The 27,565-nt window shown below is 38.0% G+C and overlaps 1 protein-coding gene across 1 annotated transcript; it reads right to left on the bottom strand.

Annotated features, from left to right (window-relative positions):
* Positions 1 to 1,585: 1,585 nt before the first annotated feature.
* LOC121866924 lies at positions 1,586 to 25,770 on the bottom strand. The gene is made up of 8 exons (XM_042366678.1): positions 25,311 to 25,770; positions 21,646 to 21,846; positions 18,288 to 18,508; positions 17,382 to 17,496; positions 14,395 to 14,622; positions 13,746 to 13,905; positions 9,025 to 11,065; positions 1,586 to 3,058 (listed from the first exon to the last, which is right to left on the bottom strand). Exons 1-8 carry the CDS (start codon positions 25,419 to 25,421, stop codon positions 2,167 to 2,169), a joined length of 3,969 nt encoding a protein of 1,322 aa, XP_042222612.1. The 5' UTR covers positions 25,422 to 25,770; the 3' UTR covers positions 1,586 to 2,166.
* Between the last annotated feature and the right edge of the window lie 1,795 nt (positions 25,771 to 27,565).

Raw genomic sequence — 27,565 nt, 5'->3', positions numbered from 1 at the left:
ACAGCTTTATTAATGATCTGGACGATATTTAAGAACTACAAAAAGATGATAGGCTTGACTTTCAAAGTTTCAATCAAAAGAAAAATAAATTTATTAAGAATTCAAGATATTAACTAGAAAACACCATTTACATGTATATCTAAAAGTTCGATCTCAGCATATGAATTTTGTTTAAGCTCATAATCTGATGTGGATCTAAATGATGATCCTACAATTCCTTTTAAAGTAAAGTTATATATTTATGTACATTAAAGAAATGAATACCTTATTAAGGAAAATGGATAAACCTTACATGATTAAGTTATTAAATTAAATTTGCCTTAATCTCACCAAAAACAGGTTGTAGCTAATTGTTTTGTAGCTGAGAGCCTCTGTGCAGTTTTCAACGAAACAAAATTTGATATAATTCAAAATTTCAAATGGTAAAGAAGAGACTATCGTCCAAAATTATAGTGCTATACTGTGCCTGCTACAATAAATTCATAATAATGCTTATAAAATGGAAATAAATTCTTTTAATAATTTAAGAAAATTAGTGGGATCAGTGGAATCACTGCAATGAATATGCCCGAGTTCATATATTTGTTCTTAGGAACAGAATAGCTTCAGTCGGAGTCGGAGTCGGAGTCTGGACAATTTTACCGACTCCGACTCCGACTCCACAAGCCGAAATTTCCTCCGACTCTCCGACTCCACAGCCCTGGGCTGACCGCACGTGAGGCGTGGATGTTCTCTGCTGGTTTGATGACTGTTTCGTTCCCGACGTGAAGAAATCCTGTGAGCAACAGAATGTTCCATTCAAGATTTTGTTGCTCCTTGACAACACACCAGGACACTCGCCCCTACTGTTGGATCGTCACCCCAACGTAAAAGTGGTCTTCCTTCCTCCCAACACTACGTCATTAATCCAGCCCATGGACCAGGAGTTGATATGCAACGTTAAGGCTGCATTCTCTACAAAGAAGTTTAAGCTCCTGAACGACTGTACCAACACCAAGGATGAGTTGCGTAACCTGGGTGACACCGATAGCAAGAGCGACGAGGACGAGGAACAACAGTTGGCAGAGCAAGAAGTTCTCGTCAAACACTTTTGGAGGAAATTTAACGTCAAGAAAGCTGTGGACTTCTTGGTGGAGGCATGGGATCAGCTGTCTGTAGCAACGGTTCGTCACGCATGGAGACATGTGTTGCAAGGTATCCCAGGTGGGAGGCAAAGTCAACCTGTGACTGGTGAGGTTCAGACTGTTGCAGTAGCAGTGGACCTTGCCAGAGAAGTTGCGCAGTGTTACAGCTGCAGGCTTCTCCGAGACCACCAACAACAACATTATGGAGGTGATAAGGGATCCTGATGTAACTGCCGACGAGATGTTAGAAGACAATCACGTCAGTGAAGAGGCAGGTGGTGCGTCATCCCGAGAACACAAGTTAACGTATGGTAATATTAGGGATGCCATCGAGTGTGCAGAGAAACTGAAGCTCTTCCTTTCCGACGACCCTAACGATAACCGGTATGCAGTCTTCACTACCCAGCTGTTGCAGACTATGGAGCCGTACATCAAGGTGTATCATGACATCAACACTAGCCGTCAACAAAGCATTACCGAGTTCTTCGCCCACAACCCACCACAGCCAGCCCAAGCCAGTGATAGTGACAGAGACAGTGATGGTGACTTTGAGGGATTTGTCAGGGAGGCCCTGACAAATGTGGATGACAATGATAGTGACTAACCTGAGGGCCAGTAGTCTGCCCTCTGCCTCATTTATTTTAAGCTTGCACAGTACTTAATTTGTTATAAGCCATTTTAACATACCATATACCTATTTAACTTAGTAGTTTGCTCTGGTTTGTGCTAATGAAAGGCTCACTGTATGAAGTTCACTGAAGAGGTTAGGATTACGGTGACCAAAAATGTGCCCTAGGAATAGTGTCTCAATAATGTCGCCCTTTTCTTAAACGCATCTGTGACGTAAATGATCGACTTACTGTACGTACTTTTGTGTCTTTTTTGAAGAAATCACTGGTCAGGAAAAATATAAAAATTGGTATAAAATAATGGTGTATTTATAGACACATGTATAAATTTTTTCCTATGTAATACAGTACCTGCATATAAAAGGCTGTAGTAATATTGTTATATAGTAATATAAGAATTATTACACATTGCATCAACTCGCCTGACTTTGGGAAGAATCTGAAGAAGACCTTCGTTCAGTTTTCTCCATTTTGCGCATCATACTTTCAGCCCAATCCAATCCAAACCTCTGTAAAATTTCAGCCATGTCAGGCATTGAGGTTACTGACTCAACGGGTGAACCATTTTTTGACTGCTTGTCTGCTAATTCACTTGAATCCTTCCAATGAATCTTACCCTGATCATCAGTCACACTGCTGTGATGCGAGATGTATTGCTCTTGGGAACTGTCTCCTACCGAAGAAGTCAGTGTAGTTTCATGATCCAAGGGAATGAACCTGGAAATGTTGCTTGTTAGATCCAGTGTGTCTTCTTGTGGTGTATCTTTAGTACCCAAGACACTCTCAATATTGTCTGATTTTGCCTCGAAGCCTGGCAAAGATGAAGCCCTTCTTGTCATGCGAATATTATCGGATGCCTCAACCATTGGTGGTTGTACAGTAAAAACAGATGGTTGTGTTGATTTTCTGAATAATGGTCTAATCTCATCATCTGAATCTTGGAGGTTTTCTCTTTTAAAAGAAGTGCTTAATCTTCCTTCCCATGCAGTATATTCTGCATGTTTAAACTCAGTTTGAAAGGTCATGTGTGTGTTCCTTTGAAAGAGTTTCTTCCCGTGACCATCTGCGGTTGCCTCTTCAGACACAAAAATTTTATTCTGTGGTCTGGTCCCTTGAGGTATGTGGAACGCTTCTGAATCTTGCTGCTGGAGCAATGAAATTTGACTTTCTGCATCATCCAGCGAAGATTCATATTCCCTTGATGGAGTCTGGTAGCTGGTTGAACCACTGATGTTAAGATGACTTTCAGACAAATCTGAGCTGGCCTCATATATTGTACTGAGACCAACTTTCTGATGTGTGCTCCTGCAAGAATGATAGAGTAAAATAAATTTATATATTTTTTATCCACAATAAGTTCATAAAAAAATAAAAAATGGAATGGAAAAACTGGGATTACATTTCATATTAAGATTTTATCAAATTAAATTCATCAGCATGGCTAATCTTTTGAGATCCACTCAAATGAATAAAGAGTGCTGATGCTGTATGAGTATGTACACTTGAATGTACAATACTATACTGTACTGTATACACACTTGTACATCTTCACAGTACAGTACATGTGTACACTTATTAAACCATTGTATTGCACACTCCGTTACATTTACATACTACATTTCAGTATACAGTATACTCAAACTGTCTTATATATTGTAACAGTTTGTGAGCACAACAAAGATGGTGTTTACAGCATGGGCCATGTGTTCAAATTGAGATGCCAGCTAGGCCTCTCAGACTTGCCCTCTGGTTAACAGATATTTATTGGGATTATCAGACATCGGTTTTAACAGAATTTCAGCATCAGTCTCCCCCAAATTGATTTTTAATCCTGAGAATTTCCTGTATTGAGACGAATTCTATTATCCCTAGAGTAAATCACACATCTGCAGAAATTTTTCGAGCATTAGTGAATGTTTCCACTTCTGAATTATGCATCTGGCACAAAGCACCATTGCTATGGAGGCATAACTGCTGTCAGACAGACACAGAGCGGTATTTCTTTATGCAAACACTACTGTACACGTACAGTATAGTTAAACTCCCTCTAACCCAAACTCGCTTAATCAGGATCCCTTTGCAAACCTGACTGGGGTCCAGCACTGAACACATGTATCCCAACACGGAAAAATACAACCAAAATCCGATTAGTACAGGGAAAAGTTTGTGTAGGCATGGACTGCCACTGGTGGAACAGGAGGATGACTCAGCAGCTGCCTCTAAGGAAGCAGTGGAGGTGGTTGCTAAGGAGCACTAAAGTGAAATGTCTAAGAAATGTGAGTACAGTGTATAGCACATATTGTCAATGAAATTAGAAGTCAAAACATAACCTACACTCCGCCTTCATTGGAGTACATTATGAATGTCGCACAATCACTTCCTGCCTCAACCTCCTTCTCACCTCAGGACTTAACGGCCTCATGATAAGTAAATAATTAATAAGTCCTGTATACTTTATTATTAACATGTACTTTGTGCTTCTATTTTTTATCAATAGGTATATGTATTATAGTACATTAATAATATATACCATATGAAACACTCCTCTACTTTGTACAACTCTCTTATTACTCTCCCATTACATTAGTCTGCTGCCATGAGCAAAAATATTTATGGCTCACAAAAAAAGTGTAAAAACTTTTATACACAGCATCTGTTCTTATTGTATTTAAAAGATAATTTTGGTACCACACTGATCCTTAATAAATTCTCTACAAGATTGTTTCAATAAAAGATCCTTAAACAAAATATGACATAATATAAATGATGGGGACTCGATTCTTTTATGAAAAATTTAAGGAATGTTTGCATCACAGTCTATAAAATCTGTTCTAATTAAGTTAGAAGCACCATTTTTTACCCCAATAATCCTGAATTAACATTCAAGTACTATAGCATGTTTTTTTCCCAGCTGAGAAAAGATGCCCCGCCCCCTCCTCAAAATTTACATCTGATTGGCTGTTGCAAACCTGTCCGATTTTGTCCTGAAGTAATGATGTATTTCTAAATGAGTTTATCCACAATCGTTGGGATGACCATTTCTGACGAGAAAGATATTTAGCTAAATTATATAAAGATACATGCATTCATTATTTCAAACATAAGCACGAAGGAAGTTTATCAGAAGTATTATACATGAATTAACTGTTAAACTCGGGTAACAAATTCACGCTTCTGGAGGATGCATTTAATACATATGTACTTATTTTTACTCACAATAAGGCATACCAAGACAAATTTTGTATCATTAATACTACATTATGCAAAAACAACATTTTAGAAATCAGAATCACATTGAAATATTACACGAAAGTTAACAGAGGGAGGAAATATGACTGCTAACAACTTCATATTTTTCCCGCCTTTCCTAACGGTCGTGTAATATTTCAATGTAATTCTGATCTTTTAAAATGTTGTTTTTGCATATCGTAGTATTACTGATACAAAATTTGTCTTAATATGCCTTATTGTGGAAAAAAATAAGTATGGTATCTTTCTCAACTAACACTATAGAGCGTTTTCTAAATCATGCTTTTCCTGTGTCTTTGAGCAGGTCTAGCTACATAAGCTGTTGGATGGTGGTGTCTGGCATCTTGTATGGCGATTCCTGCCAATCGGCATTAGAACCCCCAGAACACCCTCTGTCTCTTCCCACAGTCAAGGCTTTTTTTTTCTTTTTAAACAGGCATTAGTCTATCCGGGCATAGGTCATTGAACCACATTGGGGTGTGGGAGACAAAAAAAAACAGGAATTAGCTCATCCAGGCACAGGTCACTAACTCACACTGGGGCCTGAGGGGCAAAATATAATAATAATAATAATAATAATAATAATAATAATAATAATAATAATAATAAATAATAATAATAATAATAATAATAAATACAAAACTGAAAAAGTCAAGAGTGAGAAACAATCTACACTATGTTTGTTGTGTTGTCAATATTAAGAGAAACAGTATGACCCTGCAATTGTGTGTAAATGAAGCAGAAAGTCAGATCAGCAACCTGGGACTTGGTCACAACTTTTGTGATGCCATATGGCAGCAGGGTCTACCATTGAACAACACATTATGCTTCCAATATCTTCCCAGGCAGTAGTGCCTCCTGTTTGGTAGCGCACCTGCCTACTCAATGAGGTTCAATAACCATGAAGTGAGCATCAACTCAGTAGGATAAGATATACTCTGAATTATTTGGTAGGGGTGAAGATGAACATGGTATTGAAAGAGAGGCATGTATTGATAGTGATATTGAAGGTGATGATAATGATAGTGACCCGGACTACGTAGTTGAACAAGAGGAAAGCAATGACGATGATGATGAGTGGCAAGTGGAGGAGAGAGGGTCACTGCCTTCCCCATCTCCTGGAACGTCCAGTACTCCCTCCACTTCACCGACCCCTACCTCTCCCAGTCCCATTGCATGATTACATCTGCCCACACTCCTTCCTCCCTCCTACACTAGCTCTTTCGCTCCCTCCCTCCCTCCCATACTCCTTCCTCCCCACCTGCCCCCCAGACTCCTTCCTTCCTCCCACACTGCCAATTCTTGTCACATGACAGTAGTATTCAAACATAACTCATAAGCACTCAGAGCCAACCCACCCATGTGCTCAGCACATGATGCAATCATTCAGTTATTCATTTGAATGCCTAGAACAGAGATTTTTCTTGGAATTTCTCGATATGCTAAAATTTTATTTTCCGTGCAATGGAAAGTTTTGAGAATCGAAGATTCTGGTTAATGGAGAGATTACTACTGTACGTAAAATGTAGTATCATATATGTATCTTAATTCTGTTGCTTGTAGCACTTGTGAGTACGTTATCCCCCCCCCCCCCACTATTATAACTTTCTTAGATCTTCCTTTTTCACACCTCAGTGACCCTGAGTTTTTACTGTTCCTTAATCAGTATCAATGTTCCCACAATGGTGATGCTAGTGTCATTCCCTTAGATGTGCTAGATCGTATGTGTTACACCCCATTTACCCATGGTATCGACACAATACTCCGTCATATCAATCCTGATGCCTTTCTACAAAACTCACTGGGTTACACCAACCCAAACTGTAACTATTACTTGACTCCCCCGAGTTTAGTTCTAGTCTTCTACTACCTCATTCCTTCTCCTTGATTAGCCATAACATCAGCAGCATTCCCCTTCATCTAGATATCGTTTTAGATCAGTGTTTATCTTCTATTGCCCACAAATTTGATGTACAGGGTACTTGGGTTCTGTGAGACCAAACTCACTAACGATATTGAATATTTGTATAACATTCTTAACTATAATAGACACTGCATCAACATGTCACGACACAGTGGTGGTGTCGCCCTATATGTTGATATCAAGTATAACACTTCTGTAAGAGATGATTTAAAGGTTCAGGAGGAGTACATGGAGAGTGTTTTCACTGAATTACATAATGACACACAAAATATCCTAGTAGGAGTAATCTAAAGAAGACCCCACACTAATGTAAGAAATTTTCTTGATAAATTTTCGAAGCTTATCTCTATCATAAATTCAGAGAGGAAACTTTGCTACATTACAGAAGATTTCAACCTTGATCTATTAAAATCAGAAACCGACACCTCAGTATTATTAGACCTTCTTGCTACCTGTCATTCTAAGCTATTCTTCAACACTATAACCAAACCCACTAGAGTAACTGCCACCTCTGCCACTGTGATAGATCATATCTGGACTAACAACACTCCTAACGATCTTGCAAGTGGAATTATTTATAACAATATCTCAGACCACTTCCTAGTTTTTGCCATGTATAAAACAGCCACAAGACCTGAAAGGTCTAGTAGAGTCTCAGCACAATACAGAGACTATTGCACCGACAAAATGCTTCTTTTTGAAAACAACTTACTAAATGCTAAGTGGGATCTTGTCTACGCCTCCGACAACCCTAACGTGAACAGCTGCAACTTCTCTTGCATCTTCAATGCTTCCCGCTCAAGACTAAGTCAATGAAAACTGCATCAACTTCTAAACCCGATATCACAAGCGAAATTAAGATAATGCTAAAAAAAATCCAAAATCCAAAGGAAATTTGCAAAAAGACCCATAACTTTTGGCGATGTTTACCGAAGTATCAGAAACAGAGTAACTCAAGCAGTTAAAAATGCCAGACGTAGCTATTATACAAATAAGCTCCGGTCAGCATCAGGCGATGGTAAGAAAACCTGGAATGTCATAAATACTATTCAGAACAGGAACACTCAGCCTTCGGCCCCCCACTCAGCTTTTATGCTAAATGATTCAGTTGTAACGGAACCCTCCCTCATTGCCAACCACTTCAATTAATATTTTATTAATGTTGGCAAAAATCTTGCAGAGAGCATCCCTGATCACCATGAAGAATTTAGAGCTTACCTGCAAAACATACAGCAAAATGAGCTGTTCTTATCCCCTGTCACAGCAGATGAATTACTGGCCATCATAAAAATGTCCAAAGATGCAGCAGCAGGCGAAGACAATATACCAATGAGCATCATTAAGAAAGTAGCCCACTTTGTAAACTTACTCAAGCAATAATCACCCACCACACATTTGAATTGTTTATACTGTATACAAACAATTGGAAGGTTATAATGATATGAAGAATTGGCCAGGAACAGCTGTAATAAAAAACATTTCCAGCCCTTCTTGAACTCGGGTTCAACCTCAAGTATAGTTCAGGTTGTATTTACTTGTCAATAAAGCATGTGGTAACTACAAGAACATTATGCACAATAAATTTAATGTTTTATTGCATTGAAACACGAGCAGCTAAAGAGGTTGGCATAAGTATACTTAATGGAACTGATATGAGAATGATGAGATGGTGGTGTAATATGACACTGAGAGTTAAGAAGGTGGCTGGATATCAAGAATATTGATAAAATTTTGTGTAGAGGTAGGCTGAGGTGGTTTAGGCATGTGGAAAGGATGGAAGAGAACAATTGGGTCAAGAGATGCAAAAGACTGAATGAGAATGGGAGGAGAGCTAAGGTAAGCAAAGAATGACAAGGGGAGTGGTTACGAGAAATGATCTTGAAAAAAGCATCTGGCTAAAGAGGTTGCTAGAGATGTCGCCTAGAGAGCTACCATCAGGTAATCACAGTTAACCACTGCAAGTATGCAAAATAGCCAAAAGACAATGATGATGATGAAATCACATCACTTTTATGAAGGAATCAAAACAACACTGACAATATAAGACTCCTTGGATATCTGTGAGGTACATAAGATAAAACAAAAGAGATCAACTTACCCAAATGTGACTTTTCGTGGTTGTCTAACATCACTAGATACAGTTGGGTATGTAGCTTCTGACCTATTACTTAGAGATGAATTTGAAGAGTCTGGCTTTGTAGCAGATAAATTTTCCTCGAATACTTGGTGCTGAAGATTCATTAGTTCTTTTTTCAGTTGCTCAAGGTTTTTAATGCTGTCAAGCACCTGCAGCTCTCTTCTAAGATCTGTAGGACCACCAGAGATTATCCCTGAATTTGATTCATCAGACTGTGAGCCTAATGATACTGAAGAATGTGGAAAAGGCTTTGCAATATTGGAGTTTAAACTAGCATTTGACTGGCTGTAAACTGGATGTTCAGGCTTTCTTGACTCATCATCATAAGATTGTGTTAAAGCAGATGACTGCTGAATTCTGTATCTTTCTGATGGGTTACTATGAGTATCTGTACCCTTATCATAAGAATATATACTATCTGATGATGAGTGACTGCTTAATTTCACTGGAATTTCATCAATATCATAGTAACTGGAAAAGGAATTAGAGTCTATAGATGATTCATGGGCAGATGACAAAGGTGAATCTGAAGACGAAGTGTTAAACACAGATGGACCTTTCTCCCTTTGTAATGATTCAAGAAATGAGCTCAGGGAACTAACATTGAAGCCAGAGCCTTCAACAGTTGATGCTGATATATTCTTTAATTCGCCACCCTTCATCTGTAGCAACTTTTTCATGTAGTAATTAAGTACCTCCTTCTTCTGCATTTCAAACTTTTCTTTCTTTTTTAGAGGTCTTTTGCCAATACCTTCTCCCTTCAGTTTTTCATAATAAACACTTGGAGATATAGACTTCTGGAGACTAGTTTGCCGAGTGCTTCTATCTGATTTTGAATCTATAATGTGCTGAATCTTGTGTCTTTGTTGCTGAATCTTCCTTAAGTTTTCATTAAGTTGTGAAGTTTGAATATTTCTTGCTGGGAGAGAGGATGGGGGACTTATGTATTCTGTGCTGCTAGTCCCAGAATATGAGTATTCCATAGGATGTTCATGGTCAGCTATGAATGATACAGGTTCTGGAACTTCATCCTCTGATGGTGTTATTGTTTTTAGTGTACTTCCATCACCTCTGATTTTAATTTTGATTTCAATATCATCTGAACTTGACTCCTGATTTGAACTCAGTGTGGAGAGTTGAGAGGCAAATCTTTGGGAGGAGTCTGTACTTCCATTATAGTGATGGGTTGGGAGGAGGTGAACTGGTACAGTATCTGCCAAGTGTATATCTTCATGTTCTTTACTGATGGGTCTAGAACTTACATATTGCCTCTGAGGTTGAGTCTCCCTTAAGCTGTCCATAGTTTTTTTTGCTAAAGGTATCCTAAATGGTAGAGACGATGGAGGACACAGATAATCTGTGCTACTGGTCCCAGAACTTATAGAACTCACTAAGTCTTTATCTCTCGGTAAACTGTAAACTATAGGTGAAGGAAGCCTTGAGTATTCATCCGCTGATGTTTGTGCTCCTACAGTACTTACATCTTCATCAATATTAACCTGTCTTTCTATGTCATCTGAACCTGATTTTTCCAATGAGCTCTTAGTAGATGGTAGTTCAGTTACAATTCTCTTAGATGTGCAGATACTTTTACCATCATGAGTGCCTGGGAGGAGATGAACAGGTATGGTCGCTGCCATGTGTATGTCCTTCTCTTCACCACGACGTTTTGATCCTCCGTATTGCTGGTCTTGCTGCTGGTGATCCTCACCATTAGGTGTCATCCCTCCATCATCATCATCTTGTGCAGTTATTTGTGTCTGCAGATACTGAGCATCTGATTCTACTTCTTCTTGCCTTGTGTATTGTCTCATATATTTATCCTCAGCTTCATCAATAACTTCCTTCTCTGAAGCCTCTTCCTCCTCAGGTACTGAGCTATATACACCCTGAAGAATCTCATTCCTTCGTTTCTTGATCTGATCCAACAAGGATTTCAAATCTTTAACTTTTTTACTAGAAGTCTTCTGAGCACTCATTACACTCGAAGTGTCTGTAACTTCTGAAAGGAAAAAAAGACAAATAAATACATATTAAAAAGTAAATCTTTTTATCGTCGCTACTATTCATCAAACGACTGTCAGTCATGATACAATATTGTTTATTTGTTATTCATTAATTTGTAAAGATACATTACTGTAATAATCTGTGTTTATTAATATCTGTACCCTTCACAAACAATATGTACTACATATACTGTATCTCAAAGGTAAAAACTAACATCATCATGTCTGCACTGGTAAAATGACCCCTTAGAGTGCTGCTTTGGATAGGAATAAATAAAAATAATAATACTAAAATACAAGAAACGAAAAAACCCACTGCATTGCCATTTGGCAATCTCATCACTAGCATGAGCTGTAATAAATAAGTACTCTTTATGACTTTGACCTCATTATATATTTTTTTTCTGCACATTCTACATGAAGATTGTGTGTGCATGTAACAGTAAAAAACATATATCGGTATCTACCCAAAAATAGGAGTTGAAAAATAACAATAAAGCAACTCGCAGCTTGCCGGGAGGATGAGATACCGACACATGCAACACTGCACCTCCGACAGTCATAAGAAATTTTTATTTCCTTTAAGTTTTAGACATTATGATTTGTTTTCTTCAAATTCTGAATGAAAAAATACAGTATGAATAAAGTTATATTTATCTACCCAAAACTACAAGTTGGGAAAAAAATATAACATAAACTCCTACCTCAGGCTGGTAGGAAGAGTGCTATGGGGATGTGGCCACCCCAGCTTACTCCCGGAGGCGCTCAATTTGAATTTGTACCCTGACCCAAATTCATATACCAAATTTTACGGCATATAAGATGCTTTTTTTTGTCTGAAAAATGGCTAAAAAATCAGCCTGGATCCTATATGTGAAGTTAAGGTCTCTCATAAACTAATGAATCCCCCAGGTACTGTCTCCAGTAGGCTAAGTTCTACCTGACCCAACTCCAGAATTACAAATATGTTATTGCTTACTTAAACAAGTCAGTATTGTTTTTAATTAATTAAAAAATATTTATTTTAAATTTAAAAGCTTAATTTATAACTACTGTACTAATGATGATAACCTGAGACGATTAACGTCTGTACGGCAGACACCCAACTCTTCAGAGGTAGCTAAGCATTAACCATTTCTGAACTCTTACAATCATTATAATCTATTAATGCCACACCTGCAACATTTATTTTTCAATCTACAAATACCTGATACAAATGAAGATTAACAAATAACTTTCTTTTCACATCTGCGTCTGTTTAGATCGCTGGCGGCATTGTAGCCAGGTTAGACTCATCACTGTAACCACCAGGCTACTGGGCCAAGCTGTGAGGTGTTATGGATGTTTTTCATCTCATATTTTCAGGTAGATGTATGTAACTTTCTTCATTTATTTTTACTCAGTTTCATGCACACACCATCCTACATACATATTGTGAAAAAAGTAAAAGAAATAATTGTCCAAAGGGCAAACACATAAAGGGAATATGCATTTTTTGCACACGAGTTAGCTTGTTCAGTGGGGGAGCGAAAGGAGGCAAGACATGTGAGGGGGAGGGAGGCATTGCTAGGGAATAAGCAGAGGTAGCATCTCTGTTGCTATGGTGAACCAGGGAGTACAGTACAGTAGTACGTATATGGTAATGGCAACTGTGTTAAACTTCCCATTTCGCTTTTATTTACTGGTTTGGCAATGCTTTTTTTTTTACTTATTTATTGGTATTATTTTTATTTATTCCTCACATTTACTGGTACTGTATACAGTATATTATTTTAAGAAAATTATGGCTACAGGAGGAAAATCAACAAAACTTTTTTCCTAAATACTCCCTGCTAAAATAGGGGGTGCATCTTATATGGCTGTGTGTCATATATGCCGTAAAATATGGTAAGTGGGGGAAGCTTTTGTATCTCAAAATAATGATGTCAATTTAGGAAAATTGTATTAGTGAATTTTTGTATCTTCCAAATCATAATGATAAACTACAGTACTGTAGTTTGTTATAAACAGTTTACCAATTAATGAAGAAAAACATCATAATTACAAATCACTAGTGCCTGGGTGGGAAGCAGCAGCAGAGGCCATTCCACAGTTGGAGGAGGGTGGCACAACCTTGCAAGACCTTCAAGCCATTTTTTTTAATGCCACTGGGAAAACCTGGTTATCGCAGTTAACTACAAGTTACTATTTCAAGATTTATTTTAGTATCGCAGGGAAAGGATTAAGACATGAGATTTATAATTCTTATAAAGTTTTATAGCAAATGACTGAGACAGAACTCTTAATGACATTCAATTGTTCCACACTGAAAGAGTAAAATTGTGTTAAACACTTAGAAGCATTTTAAAGAGATGAAGATATTAAAAGAGTAAGAAATACAAGGGAAAAAATTATGTGGCAGACAAACAAGCGCAGTCAATCCCACACAATATACTGTCCTAAAGCATGGTCTTTTTAGAATGTTAATAATTTGTTCCTTATTTCTTGAGTAAAGTCTCCAATATACAGAAATCAAAATATCAAAATTAGTGGAACAGATATCTTTACCAAAAATAATCACAATGATATGAAATATATAAAACAAAGATAGGGGTGCATGAAATTTCCCAGCTTTGCAGTGAAGGCACAGAGTTATGTTGCATTAAAAGTCACAGTAACACATGAATTGAATTTTACCTGACAGACCAGATGACTCAACAGCAGGTTGTGTGTCATCACTTGAAACATCTTCTGCCTGTAAAGCATCCTCCTCTTGAAGAACTTTCCCCACAGCTTTCTCCATAAGTCGTTGCAGCTTAGCGTGATGTTTTAATCTTGTTTCTTCAGTCTCATAAATCTACAAGGAATATGTGACCTTGCTTTTTCATTTGTCCCATAAATGTATTCAGTAATATCAAATTCAGTGCAAAACTTGAACTAGTTCTGTGACTACCAGACCTGATGGATGATCGAACTAGTTCCACAAGTTAAAATAAGGAAAAGCTGGGATAATACACTCATTGAGACAAAAGACTAAATGTACTAAATATAAATGTTGGCGAGACTCTGGACAGCCAATTATGAAAATAATATAAATATCATTAAATACACGTGCTTGACCATCTTTGAGATATTCTAATGAAAATCCTACTTATTGACTGAAATATAAAGATTTAAAATAATGCAAACAGTCGAACCCTTTCTTACCATATAACATGCACTGCCTCTATATACCATGTACTAATGCTGTCATATGTGCATATGCAAGCTCAGCCATGTAGGAAGTAAGGTTAAAAATTATGAAAATTTTATGGCCCAAAGAATTTTCTCAGTACCCTGTACTTACAGAAAGACTGTCAGCTCCCTTGAGGTAGGAAGACAGCTGATGATCACGCTGAGCTTGGTCTAATTGTCTCATGAGCTGCTGATACATGCGACGCAAACGTTCTCTGGATAATGCCTCATTGCCTCGCTTCTCCCTCTTCCTGTCTTCTTCCTCAGCTGCCTTGCACTTTGCTTCTGCAAGCACTGCTTGGGCCATTTCCTCTACCACAGCTGCTTGCTTTGCATTGGGCTGTCATATTCATTATGTATAAACAATTATTTTTCTATGTCATAAACATGTACAATAATGGATAAAGAAAGAGCCCATTAAAGGATTTATTTCAATCTGATGACTTTAGTGACTTCTATAATATAGCTATCCTTATCAGTTTATGTTTACCCAATTTTACAAAATTTTGAACCTTCACATATAGTTAAACTCAATGATTATTAAGATGTATTACTAATACTGTATCACATTAGTCAATTACTAGGGGGATGAGAGAGAAATATTTTGAGTCTCAAAATCTGCATATAACCTGGTTTATTCATTAATCATTTGTCTAAATGTACAAGTAGCCAAACTGAGTCATCATATAACACTTAAAGCTAGTAAATAACATTTTTAAGAAAGTGTTTTCATAACAAATACTATACAGTAGTGACCCCTGTTGTAAAGTGGTCGTTTGCTGATAGCTGTCACATGAACGCATCTTGAGTAAACAACCTTCTGATACAGCTTATCCTTTTATTTTCAAGTCATATTACAAATTACATACAGTATTGTTATTTTTTCTCTATTACTGAAGATGTTATATTAATCATGATGAACCATAAACCATAAGAGGCCAATCATATGAGAATATAATACTGAATCAATCTATAAATAAACCTGACGAATGCAGCAACACCTGATTGGCCCCAGCCTGCTTACATACTCAAGTGTCTTAGTTCTCAGTAGGCCTATAGCAAATCTGATTAGACTACTGTACAGTATTCAGTAAGCGTGGTTCATTTCATAAGATTTTTATTTTATTTAATCTTCCCCATTTCTTAAAAACTTTTTTTTCTAGTATTTCTGGTGACCAGAGCATCTCAAGAGTCCGAAAAAAGCGAATTCCAATATAGTATTGGTCCGATTTATCGAGTTTTTACTGTACAAGTACAGCTCCTCCCCGACTTACGACGGGGTTAGGGACCCAAATCCAGGTCGTAAGTCGAAATGGTCGCAAGTCGAAAATGCTTAAATAATACAGGTACATAGAAAATCTAAAATGGGTGTCTCTTTTTCTTCTCAGCACCACAAAACTCTCACTTTTAAGCTTGCCACCCATTTTAAAGTGACTTACAAACAAAAATTTTGTCTGTGTACTGACGTTGAGGCTCAAAAATACGTAATTTGACAAAATTTTGGTACAACTGAGGCAGGTCGTAAGTGCGGGTGGTCGTAAGGCGAGTAGGTCGTAAGTTGGGGAGGAGCTGTATTTTTTTTTTTTTTAGTTTTACATGCACAAACTATTATTTATACAAAATGTGCAAAAAAAAAATTAATAATAATTATCATAAGATCAAAATCATAAAGGGATTAAACAATTACTACGTGTGTGGGAGCTAGCACAAGAGAATGAGGGAGGGAGGGAGGGAGCGGTATTCCCTCACTGCTCCGATGTCTTGTGCGTAGTGACATGATTGCCAAATGACAAGGTATTGTTTTTTCTGTTATTTAATATAAATATTTGTATTTATTCCTCATATTTACTGGTACAGTATATATTATTTCATGTACAAAGAATAACTTCTTCCACATGCAAACCATCCTCTGGAAGACATGACACAGTTCAACTGCTTAGCTTGGCAGTCACTGGGGACAGGCAGAACCTCCCATGCATCCCGCGTGGAGAATATAATTCACATTGCTGGAATTCTTATAAGATAGTGATTAATTTGAATGTAAACATGCCATAGTTTGCGCTTGACAAAAATTTTAGTAATCATTTTGTACATTATTTTGATTACATGTATAGTACAACTTTGCCCTTAGGACAGTGTGTGCTTGTAAATGAGTTTCAATAAATGAATAAAGTTACATATAACGAGCCAAAAATAATAGTTGAAAAACTTTATGTAGACAGAGCTTGGATGGCTAAATTTTAGAATGACCAATAATTTTAATACACGACCTTCTTGATATTTACTCCACTGGAAATGAATGTAAACATAGAACAGATTAATGTACTGTATTGGCGGACTAACCGATCAGCTGATGCTCACAACAAAACATGTTTGTCGTAAGGATTTCGTTAATCAAAGTTTTGTTCGTTAACCGAATTGAAGATCTTTATGGGAGCTAATTCGTTAATCGAAATTTTGTTAATCGAACCGTTCGTTAACCGAGGGACCACTGTATTTCCCTTACAGGTTTCTTGCCCTTATACAGAGTAATAATTGATGCTATCTGCTCTTTTGTTAAATCTTTCCTCTTGCCCATTGTGGTAAAAAAAAGCAAAGACGCAATGGGCATTGTGGCAATAAATAGGCAAAATTTTCTTGGAGGGGGAGGGAGGGGTATAGAACTCATAAATCTTCAATCACAAAATTGTACTCAGGCAACTGGTGAATGTTTTGATTGCTGGCTGACTTGTCCTTGAATCTCCCTTCGCTGCCAGACTTACAATGCCTATCTCAGCCCCAGCTGGCTGGTGTGGAGGGGTGTGAGACACTTCAGCAAAGATCACTTCCCGTCAGCCACCTCGCGCATAATACAATGGTGAGGAGTGTAGTGTACAATAATTTTTCTTTGCAATTAAGTGGGGTATGCTTTGCAAGGATCGAATAAGGGTGTTATAATGTCAATTGCGGATAAGCGGGGTTGCGAATAGTGAAGTATTCCTGTACTGTACTGGCAAAATAACTTGTAATTCATTCTACACCTGGTTTCTTTAAGTTTTTAAAATCTAAATGAGCTAGGTGTAATACATGCTAGATCAATAATTGTAATATGCATCATACCTTGGTAGAGTTCACTTCCTTTTCAATTATTACGTTCTTTGGTACGTAAGTTGTGGTGGTGAAAGTCCCTGCTTCATGAAATTGCACTGCTGGTGTTTTCTTTTCAACAACATATCTGAAAAAAATTCTATGCTCTGAATACTAGAAACAAAATGCAAGTGAAAAATAAGACATGCATATACTTGGTGAAAACTAGCCATAGAAGGTTGGGTTGGATTCCCTTGAGTAGTTAGGTCATATGTTCGGTTAGTGTAAATTAGGATGAAAAATCACTATCTAATTGCCCTCCTATCTATCAATCCATTCTTCTAAACTATGTATACAGACATTCATACGAAAGTCAAGATACAGTACACTGATTATTATCAGTGCTTGTCCAAGGATACAAAGTACAGTACCTCAAGACTTGAACCCTAATTGAAGGAAGAAAAAGAATGCACTCTGTATATCGTACTTTTCATGCAAATTTAGGATATGAAATTTGTAAGTGGGCTTAATGTTTCTTGCAATATCTTCAGCCTATACCTCAGAGCCAATTCTTATCACTGTTTGTGTTTTCACCTTTTCTTGCCCCAATCTTCCCTTTTTTTAGGGTTTCTGTTTCCCCTGACCCATCCCATACAAGTGGGAAAGGATGATAAATAGGAAGGATTCTTTCTTATCATACTCCTGCATATACTTTACCCACCTGCCACTCAACTACATTATTACAGGAAAAAGTCTTAAGCACAATATATTTTTTAATAGCACATTTTGTTTGAAAGTTAATTGATAAAGCATAGCTACAGTACAGTAGTTTAAGAAAATGACAAAAATAAAAGTGTGAGAAACTATTGTTTGAAAACTTCATCTTTCTGTTTTAGATTTAAATTCAGATTTAGGTAAAAATTACTTTTCTTCACTCACGTCTTCTTCTTAAAAGCTTCTGGAGTTGGTAAATTAGCAATGAGGTTTGCTCGAAGTTTCTCTCTATTGAGAACATCTTGACGCTGTTTAAGTAGTTTTGTCTTTTCATGTTGTTGTTGTAGTTGTTGATCTGTCTGTACCTTCTGTGCTTCCTGTCCACGCCTTTTTGCTTTTTGCTGGTTACATCGGGCAAGTTGATTTAAAACTTCACTTGCATTTGGCTGAAATGCAATGTAATTTTCTAAGAATGTCAACATGATTTGACAAAACTCACCACTTTAAAATTTCCATGATTAATACGAACATACTGCACTCAGTGCATGGATAGACCAAACATTGAATCATGACTTTACTTGGAGCAGAATTTTCAACAAGAGAAATTTACAGTAATGTTAATCATTACATTTAATCCTGGCATATATATTTTTTTTAACTGCATTCAATATATTCATAAGGAAACTAATAATAAGTGACTCACTCTCTCAGACCAAACCACCAAGCCTACTCTTACTTGGTCACATTGTGTTGTGTATTGGAAGAAAACAGTTTATTAATAATCATATAAAGTTTTCAAGTCTGTATTCATTCCAGCAGTGTGAATGACCACAAATTATTGTATCTGAACTGTACACTGAGATATATGTTTGGAATTAAGTTCCAAGTGCATTAATCTATATTGTAACAGGAATAGTATGTTAAGGAATGCAGAACCGGTACTGTACATTACAGTGAAGTTGGGATAATTCGAGCAATGCAGGCAATGACCATTGTACGATGGGGTTAGTGACCTCAAAAAGCCATCGATAAGTGATTGATCGTATACTGCTATCAATAACTTAGGGGAAAAACAGGTTCCATTCCTGATTCCCAGAAGAGCTCACACAAGTTTTATATCCTGCTGCTATAATGATTAAATTATGTCTAAATAACTCAAATATTTTAAAAATAAGACAAAATCAATACCTTTACAAAAAAAGATATAAATCAATAAATTTAAATAAAATAGATTTATTTTCATTTATCTTACATGATATGTACACTCGGAAACCATAACTCTAGCCCACCTGGGTCAGTGCTGGAGGTTAGTACAGTGTCCTTTCTGGACGGGGGCCCACTCTAACTATCACGAGGCAACACACGCACGAACACACAGTGTCATAGTACGGCTGTATAGATGACATTATGAATAAATATTGTATATGGCATTTTATACTCTGCATTATCTTCATTATATATAAACACAAAGAAAATTACCATAGGTTGTAGTTACAAAAGTATGAATGGAAATAACACTTCCAAACCACCCAGTGAGTCCACACAACGTTTACAGCGCATGTGTGTGTGTGCCAGACCACGATGCTTCCACCACACCCCATCATTCGCGTAACTATATGAAAAATCGTGTTTAATTCAACTACATATTTCAAAAACCTTAAATTACATGTGGATCAGTCACTCCTCATTTGACACACTTATAGTGTAATACTTTGACCATCCCACCTGGGCACATGGAGGCCCACGGTAACTCTCACGGGGCAACACACGCACGAACACACAGTGCTATTAGTATAATATTGTGACTTTTTATCTACAGTTATTGTTGTAAATCATGGACAGGAAGAATACATAAATTGTAATATCAAGTGTATGGTTCGCTCAAAGCCACCCCAAGTCAGACAACGCGTTACACAAGTTGCACAGAGAGAGAGAGAGAGAGACTTGGGGTGGCTTTGAGCGAACCATACACTTGATATTACAATTTATGTATTCTTCCTGTCCATGATTTACAACAATAACTGTAGATAAAAAGTCACAATATTATACTAATAGCACTGTGTGTTCGTGCGTGTGTTGCCCCGTGAGAGTTACCGTGGGCCTCCATGTGCCCAGGTGGGATGGTCAAAGTATTACACTATAAGTGTGTCAAATGAGGAGTGACTGATCCACATGTAATTTAAGGTTTTTGAAATATGTAGTTGAATTAAACACGATTTTTCATATAGTTACGCGAATGATGGGGTGTGGTGGAAGCATCGTGGTCTGGCACACACACACATGCGCTGTAAACGTTGTGTGGACTCACTGGGTGGTTTGGAAGTGTTTATTTCCATTCATACTTTCATAACTACAACCTATGGTAATTTTCTTCGTGTTCATATATAATGAAGACAATGCAGAGTATAAAATGCCTTGTACAATATTTATACATAATGTCATCTATACAGCTGTACTATGACTGTGTGTGTTCGTGCGTGTGTTGCCTCGTGACAGTTAGAGTGAGCCCCCTTCCAGAAAGGACCCTGTACTAACCTCCAGCACCGACCCAGGTGGGCTAGAGAATATGGTTTCCGAGTGTACATGTACAGTAGTTAGCTGCAATCCCCCAGCTGTCACTACAAGGAATTTCAGATAGACATGCATAATTTTCTTTATGTTTTTAACTTTGATGCATGCACACACAATCTTTCAAACAGAATGTGCAAAAAAATAAATAAAAAATAATAATAATAATTATTACAGTATTAGTTATAAGGTAAAAAACATAAAGAAATAAACATTTCTTACATGCTCAGGACTTATCACAGAGCAGCCTAGACATACATGAGTTTCTTCATTTATTCTTTTTTATTGTGACATGCACACACAATCTTTCACACAGAATATGCAAAAAAATAAAAAATCAAATCAAATAAAAATGAAGAAATTACTATAATAAGGGCAGTCACCCAGCTGACTCACATCAGGAGAGGGTAGGAAGGGAGCGCGGTTGGAATTGTGAGTCGGCTACACAGTTACAGCCAATTGCTTCCACACATATAAATGTTCACTTCCCACACATATTCATCCATGCTCTTCATTTTTCTTCTTTTATAGTTTTATATTTTATTTTATTTTCCTTATTTCTATACCAAATTAGAGTATGGTAAAGAATTTCAATGCTTTTTTTTTCAAATGAGCACGGATGAGTGATAAACACAACGACCTAGCGAGAGATGCTGGGTTGACTTTCTTTTCTCCACTGATGATTATTGGTACAGTACTGTACAGTACTATACTAGAAATAGCCCCCCCCTTTCTCTCTTACCCAAGTTCCTGCACCTTAATAGAAATAACGCCCTTGAAGTATTCATACTTTAAAATTATGTATTTCCTACACTGCTAGAGGACACTTGCATTCATTTGGGTTTAAGCCAACACCACATTCTTTAACATTTAGTAGTACAGTAATGTACTTTCCAACTGTATAAAATATCGAGTTAATGTTCAGTAATTAAAGTATTCAGGAAAGCCTCCAGTGGCATCATGTTGCAACATACATGGGCATAAAAACAAATTAGAATAATCATCACTGTAATACCTGCTGCTTGGCCACCTCATGAGCCTCTCCAAGTGCCTCCAGGCTCTCTTTATACTCTTGCTGCAACTGCTGCACCTCATTCTCTTTCTCTGCTTGCCATTGATCATTCAACTCTTGCCTTAAATCTCGGACCATCTGTAATTCTTTGTCGCGCACAGACTCACGAATACGCCTGGCTTCCTGTCTTGCCTGCTCCCGGACCTTTAATAAATAAAAATGATGGTTTAATACTGTCCCTCCTCTAATTATCTGGAGGTAAATGAATATGCAACACAACGCATTAAGAATCTTATACAGTACAGCATTTCTCAAATTATGATAGATTTTATATACAAAATAAATTAATGCAGCATGAACAATATGGGTTTTTAAATCTGCTGCTTGCACTAAAACAAGCACTGTACTGTATGAAAAAATATATATATACTGTACATGTACAGTTATCCCCCCATACTCGTGAAACCCGTATTTGCAAATTCACTTTTTCACTTAAAGCTATTAGTGACCCTTTAGTCAAGATTCACAATCGAAATTAAGTTATCCATGAGACTATAAGAAAATTTGGGGGAATTACTGAGAACAGCACTACCACTAGAAGGAATTGTTGGATTTCATTCATTTTTTCCACAGATGTTCTTTTCATTATAGTAGTAAGTATTTTAAAAGACGCAATGGAGGGTGGGAGGAAAACTCACTACCTCCTGCTCGGCTGCCCACGATCCCTATATAACAACAGAACAGTATGCAATTCACCATAATTCCCATATTACAGTATTTAGGCTCAGTTGGTGCCGGGTTAATGAAACATTATCGAAAAATAATTAATTTTCCCCCCAAAATCCCACACTTAATCCCAGATGAGTTATTGCTTCATAGTATATTCTCAGTCTCTTGTTTTCAGAGAGGTAACAATTGATCGGTCCAACTGATTCACTCTCATTAATAGTGTTGCCAGCCCTCACCATCTCTCAAGCACCATTGTTGTCAATGCTCAAAAATATTGGTGTGATAGCTGTTTTGGAATCATACTAATTGTTTTAATTAAGTTTTGGAATTCATAAGTGGCAGGGCTTGATGTAAACACTTCTTGGCATTTTTGTTTTATTACCAATGCAGGTATATTTACACAGGTATAATTTGAGAGAATATATTGCGAATTCTCTCCAGAGAAGTGTTGTGAATAACACATTGATAATAAGTGCCCAGCTTCCCTGTCCAGTGGCAGTGAGTAAACTGCCACTGCCACTCCCTGGGCATGAGCCAGCCGGTTATTTGCTAAATCAGCTGACCCTGGCTCGACCCTTGAGAGAGATGCAAGCCAAGTGATTTAGAGTCATGAATAACATGGTGAATAACTTGGTGAATAACTCAGTGTTATTCATTTGGGTTTATATTTATATTAACCTAAGGTGATGTTATATTGGTGCTTACCACAGGATCTGTCTTGAGCAGGTCAGGTCAGTGGCAGAGGCCATGAGAGCAAACTTTCCATTTGATCTCACGTCCACAGAAAACGTAAATTACACTATACAGTACAGTATCATAATAAGTTCTTTCTGTTTAATACGCTGGGGGTCCACGGCTAGGAAGTTAGGTAAGGTTAGGTAGGTTTGTTTGGTAAGTTGGTGAGGTCTTAAAACAATGCTTCTGCTGCTTGTTTTTCCTATCAGGGCAAATATGGAGGACTCCACAGCCAGCAAGTTATTTGTTTTGATGTTTATATTCTTACTATATTTTCATCAGTGAGTTCTGATATAATAATCATTTTTGTGAAAACTACTTTGTTTGGTAGGTAATTAGGAGACTGGGCGCACATTACTTTGGCGCCCACTACTTAGACTTTCTCGCCGTGATGTGGTGATACATAGTCAATCATCTCTGATCAACGCCAGTAGCCAGTGTATGTTTATATGCCACACGGATCAGGTCGCTGCTCACATCCACGAAAAACGTCAAATTACACCAAATCATAGTAAGTTCTTTCTGTTTCATATGTCGAGGGGTCTGGAGGATTGAACCTCATGGCTAGGAAGTTAGGCAAGGTTGGGTACGTTTCTTTGGTTAGGTTGGTAAGGTCTTCGAACAACGCTTCTGCTGCTTGTTTTTCTTATCAACTAAGGTTAGGTTAGGTTTAATTTAGAAAGAACCATTTTTTAGCACATTTGCACAAACTACAACAGTGTCTACTATAAAACAACAAAAATGCTGCATTTTTATAATCGTTTTCTGTGAAAAATCGGCTGTGGGTCATCCCTCAATAATTACCCCAACCTAACCACAGAACCCAAAAAGGTAAAGGTGTAGATAATGGCTACAACCAGAAGGAATTGTCCAAATTGGTTGAAATTTTTTCTAAACACTAATATCAAGATATTAAATACGAAAATGGAAACGACAATGCATAGAACCTAATAAAACCTGACCTAACATACCCATAGGTTGGGTATGTTAGGTCAGGTTCTATTAGATTCTTTGTATTATCATGTTAATTTGGGTCCGACTAATTACCCAAATGTACCGCAATGAAGTCAAATAATGGTCCTACATGAATAAATCGGACTGCCAATCACTTCTCGACTAGTATTTGGTGTCACAAAGTAAAAAAAAATTGGAAAACGTAATTTAATCTGAGTTAATAGATCGCGTGCATGTACCGAGGGAGCGAGTAATTACCCAAATGTACCCAAATGTAGCCGCAATGAAGTCAAATGATGGTCCTACATGAATAAATCGGACTGCCAATCACTTCTCGACTGGTATTTGGTGTCACGAAGTCACAAAAAATTGGTAAACTTAATTTAATCTGAGTTAATAGATCAAGTGCATGTACCAAACCAAACCAAACCTAACTCAGATTAAATTAAATTTACCAATTTTTTGTGACTTTATGACACCAAATAATAATCGAGAAGTGATTCACAGCCCGATTTACGCTTGTAGGACCATCATTTGACTTCATTGCGACTACATTTGAGTACATTTGGGTAATTAGTCGGACCGTGTTAATTTGTGTTAAACAACTTACCTTAATATTGAGGTTGATATAAATCAGCGATGGCGAGGAGGAATTTGTGGAAGTGTTCACCATCTTTATAGGAAATATCTCTTGAAGAGGGATTCAGCAAGGTAAACGACAAAAATGGCGCCGGGAGGAGAATTGTGAAGCGGGAGTAAATAAAAAAATATAAAATAAATACTTAAAATCATAATTGAAAGTTGTCGTTTCTTTTAATATACTTAAAATCATCAAAACAATAAGTACAGCAAAAGTAAAGAAAATCAACAAACAACTTTAGGTGGTAGCCATTATCTACACCTTTACCCAAAAAAATATACCTAACCTAACCTAAATTCCTAAGATCGGTAAATTTACAGAATCACGCCAGTCTTTATTTCCGTATTAAAAACATGAAACTCGCAATGTTTACGCAATTCTAAGACATTTTTCTTCTACGATATTTCCACTGGAAATTAAGGATAACCGAGACCCCCGGGAAGACCGAAACTAAAATAATACACCAAAATACACCAGGAAACAATTTCTAGTCAAAAGGAGGGAATGGACGAAAAACAAACAATTGCCCCATTCATTCTATGAGAAGTCTTTCAGTTCCCCAACAAATTCGCCAAAGAAAGGGTTAATTAACAATACAGTTGTCAACTACCTGTTGTATACGGAAGATCTTCCACTTATGTCTCTCTTGTCTCACAGCTTCATCCACCTCGTTGGCACTAGCACACACACTTATTCCCTTTCTTGACTTGTTTATATCCATATCTTTTCTTTCTTCTTTTCCTGTAGATATAGTTTAAGTGATTCTCCATATCACCTGCGACTGCATTAACTCAAAACTCGTGCTGTAATGACTGATTGAACTGTTGCATCGTTTGTTTAGCTTCTTACTTGTCTCTGTCGCCGCGAGTTATTAAATTGACGTACAGTACTGTGCTAAGGCTTGGCGTACAGAAACAAATTTAGATACAGAAACTCGTGTAAAAAAATGACAGAACATAAGGTAGAGATTACGCATGGCTTAGTGGCTTCCAATCACTGCGTGTAATAAAAAAAATATGGAACACTGGCTAGTAGGTAGCAGGCAGCAGGCAGCTACCAAACAGGGAGGTACTGTAGTGGATTCCTCCCCTACAAACGCTGTTTCTCGCTGAATTCCCCAGTGGATGCCTCGTGGTCTGGGTCAACCAGCGCCGCCATACATCACGGAGGTCAACTACTAAGCCACGCCTACCTCCGCTATTTAAGACCTGACCTCGTGGTGACCTCTTTCTTCTTCTAGCTACAGCCGCAGCAAGCAACACCTCCTCCTCCGCCGCTCCCTGGCGGCCCTCGCTCCCGTCGGCGAGCATGGCGACCCCAAGCTGGTCCTCCTCTGAGCATCCTCACCAACCAGCTCTCTCTATATCACGCTTGTAACCACGCTGCCACTTCCCAGCATCAAGCTGCATTGTACATCCAATACAACATGTATACAGAGAGCACATTGTGAGTTTCCTTTCTCCATTCCATCCTGAGTGTGAACCCAAGCAACCCGTACCCTACAGTACTACCGCCTGGGAAGATATTGGAAGCGTAATGTGTTGTCTAATGGTGGACCCTGCTGCCATATAGCATCACGAAAATTGTGACCAAGTCCCAGGTTGCTGATCTGCCTTTCTGCCTCATTTACACACAATTGCGGGGTCTCAATTGTTTCTCTTACATGACAACACAACATACATATAGCGTTTCTCACTATTGATTTTTCATTTATGTATTTCTTTGTATTTATTATTATTATTATCAGTGTTGTTATTATTATTATTATTATCATTAATATTTTATTTTACTTTTTATTATAAATTTTATTTACTATAAATTATTATTATTAGTATTGTAGGGATATCGAGATATTAATGTTGTCTAGCACTCAGGATGGAAGGAAACTCTAATGTGGTTTTCTTGTATAATATATAAGTTATATGATAGACAGTCTGGTGCTGGAGATGCTGTGTGGTGAGGGGCTGCTTGGTAGAGACGTGCGGTGAGTAGCTTGTTGAAGGAGGTAGATGTGGAGGAACTTCGTTAGGGAAGATGTTGCCTGTTGCTGGCCTCCTGGTTGAATGAAATGTTAACAGCGTGGAGCTTGCTGGAGGAGATGTTGCTTGTTCAGGAAAATGGGCAGAATGAGAATTGGTTGGTGAGGAAGCTCAGAGAAGGACATGCTCGCTGGCGGGAGCGAGGACCGCCAGGCAGGCGGAGGAGAGGCGAGGGTCGCCAGGCAGCGGCAGAGGAGGAGGTGTTGCTTGTTCAAGAAGATTGGTCAGACTGAATCTCAATGGAGAGAAAGAGCTTATATACCCCGCAGCAGCCGCTATGAGTCATGGTGGGAAAACCCGAGAAGTAGCCGGTGAATAGTTTCGTTGCTAAGATACGGTAACATCTGGTTGGTTGCTAGGGAAGGCGGCACATTAGAATGTGATAGCAGGTGGTGTGCAGCTACGCAGTTAGTTTGTAGAGGAGACGTCCACTACAATACTCCCCCTCCCCTCCAGGCGGTGTAGGAGACATGTTGATTGTAGAGTTGCTTAGCACATGTGAGGAAGACCGGGCGGTGCATGCCTCATGTGAGACAATGGCGATGGCGTGATGAGCCGATCGCTGAAATACAACTGTCTAGATACACACTATCTGTGGGAGAAGGGAGAAAAAGGGTGTGTGGAGGCGATGAATGTTGTGCTTCCCTCACGACAGGTACAGGGTCGTCAGATGCGCCTGCTGGGGTGTGTGTGGGCCTGGGTCAGGAGCAGGGGCTGGGTCAGCAGAAGCGGGTTAGGGCTCGTGACAGCAGCTGGGTCCACGACAGCAGCAGGGTGCAGGACATTAGCAGGGAGTACCTGAGGGAGAAAAGAGGGGGTGTGGAGG

The sequence above is a fragment of the Homarus americanus genome, unplaced genomic scaffold (assembly GCF_018991925.1).
Source record: "Homarus americanus isolate GMGI-L3 unplaced genomic scaffold, GMGI_Hamer_2.0 scaffold32583, whole genome shotgun sequence".
NCBI classification, from domain to species: Eukaryota; Metazoa; Arthropoda; class Malacostraca; order Decapoda; family Nephropidae; genus Homarus; species Homarus americanus.
Note: the sequence above shows the minus strand (reverse complement) of the source record. Positions and strands in the feature narration are given on the sequence as shown.

Excerpts from the sequence above, each read along its gene's own strand:
- LOC121866924 (XM_042366678.1), bottom strand. The coding sequence starts at position 25,421 with ATGGATATAAACAAGTCAAGAAAGGGAATAAGTGTGTGTGCTAGTGCC. Across the intron at positions 18,509-21,645 it reads ATGAGGTGGCCAAGCAGCAG|CCAAATGCAAGTGAAGTTTT; the intron begins GTATTACAGTGA and ends ATTGCATTTCAG. Across the intron at positions 3,059-9,024 it reads CCACGAAAAGTCACATTTGG|GAGCACACATCAGAAAGTTG; the intron begins GTAAGTTGATCT and ends TCATTCTTGCAG.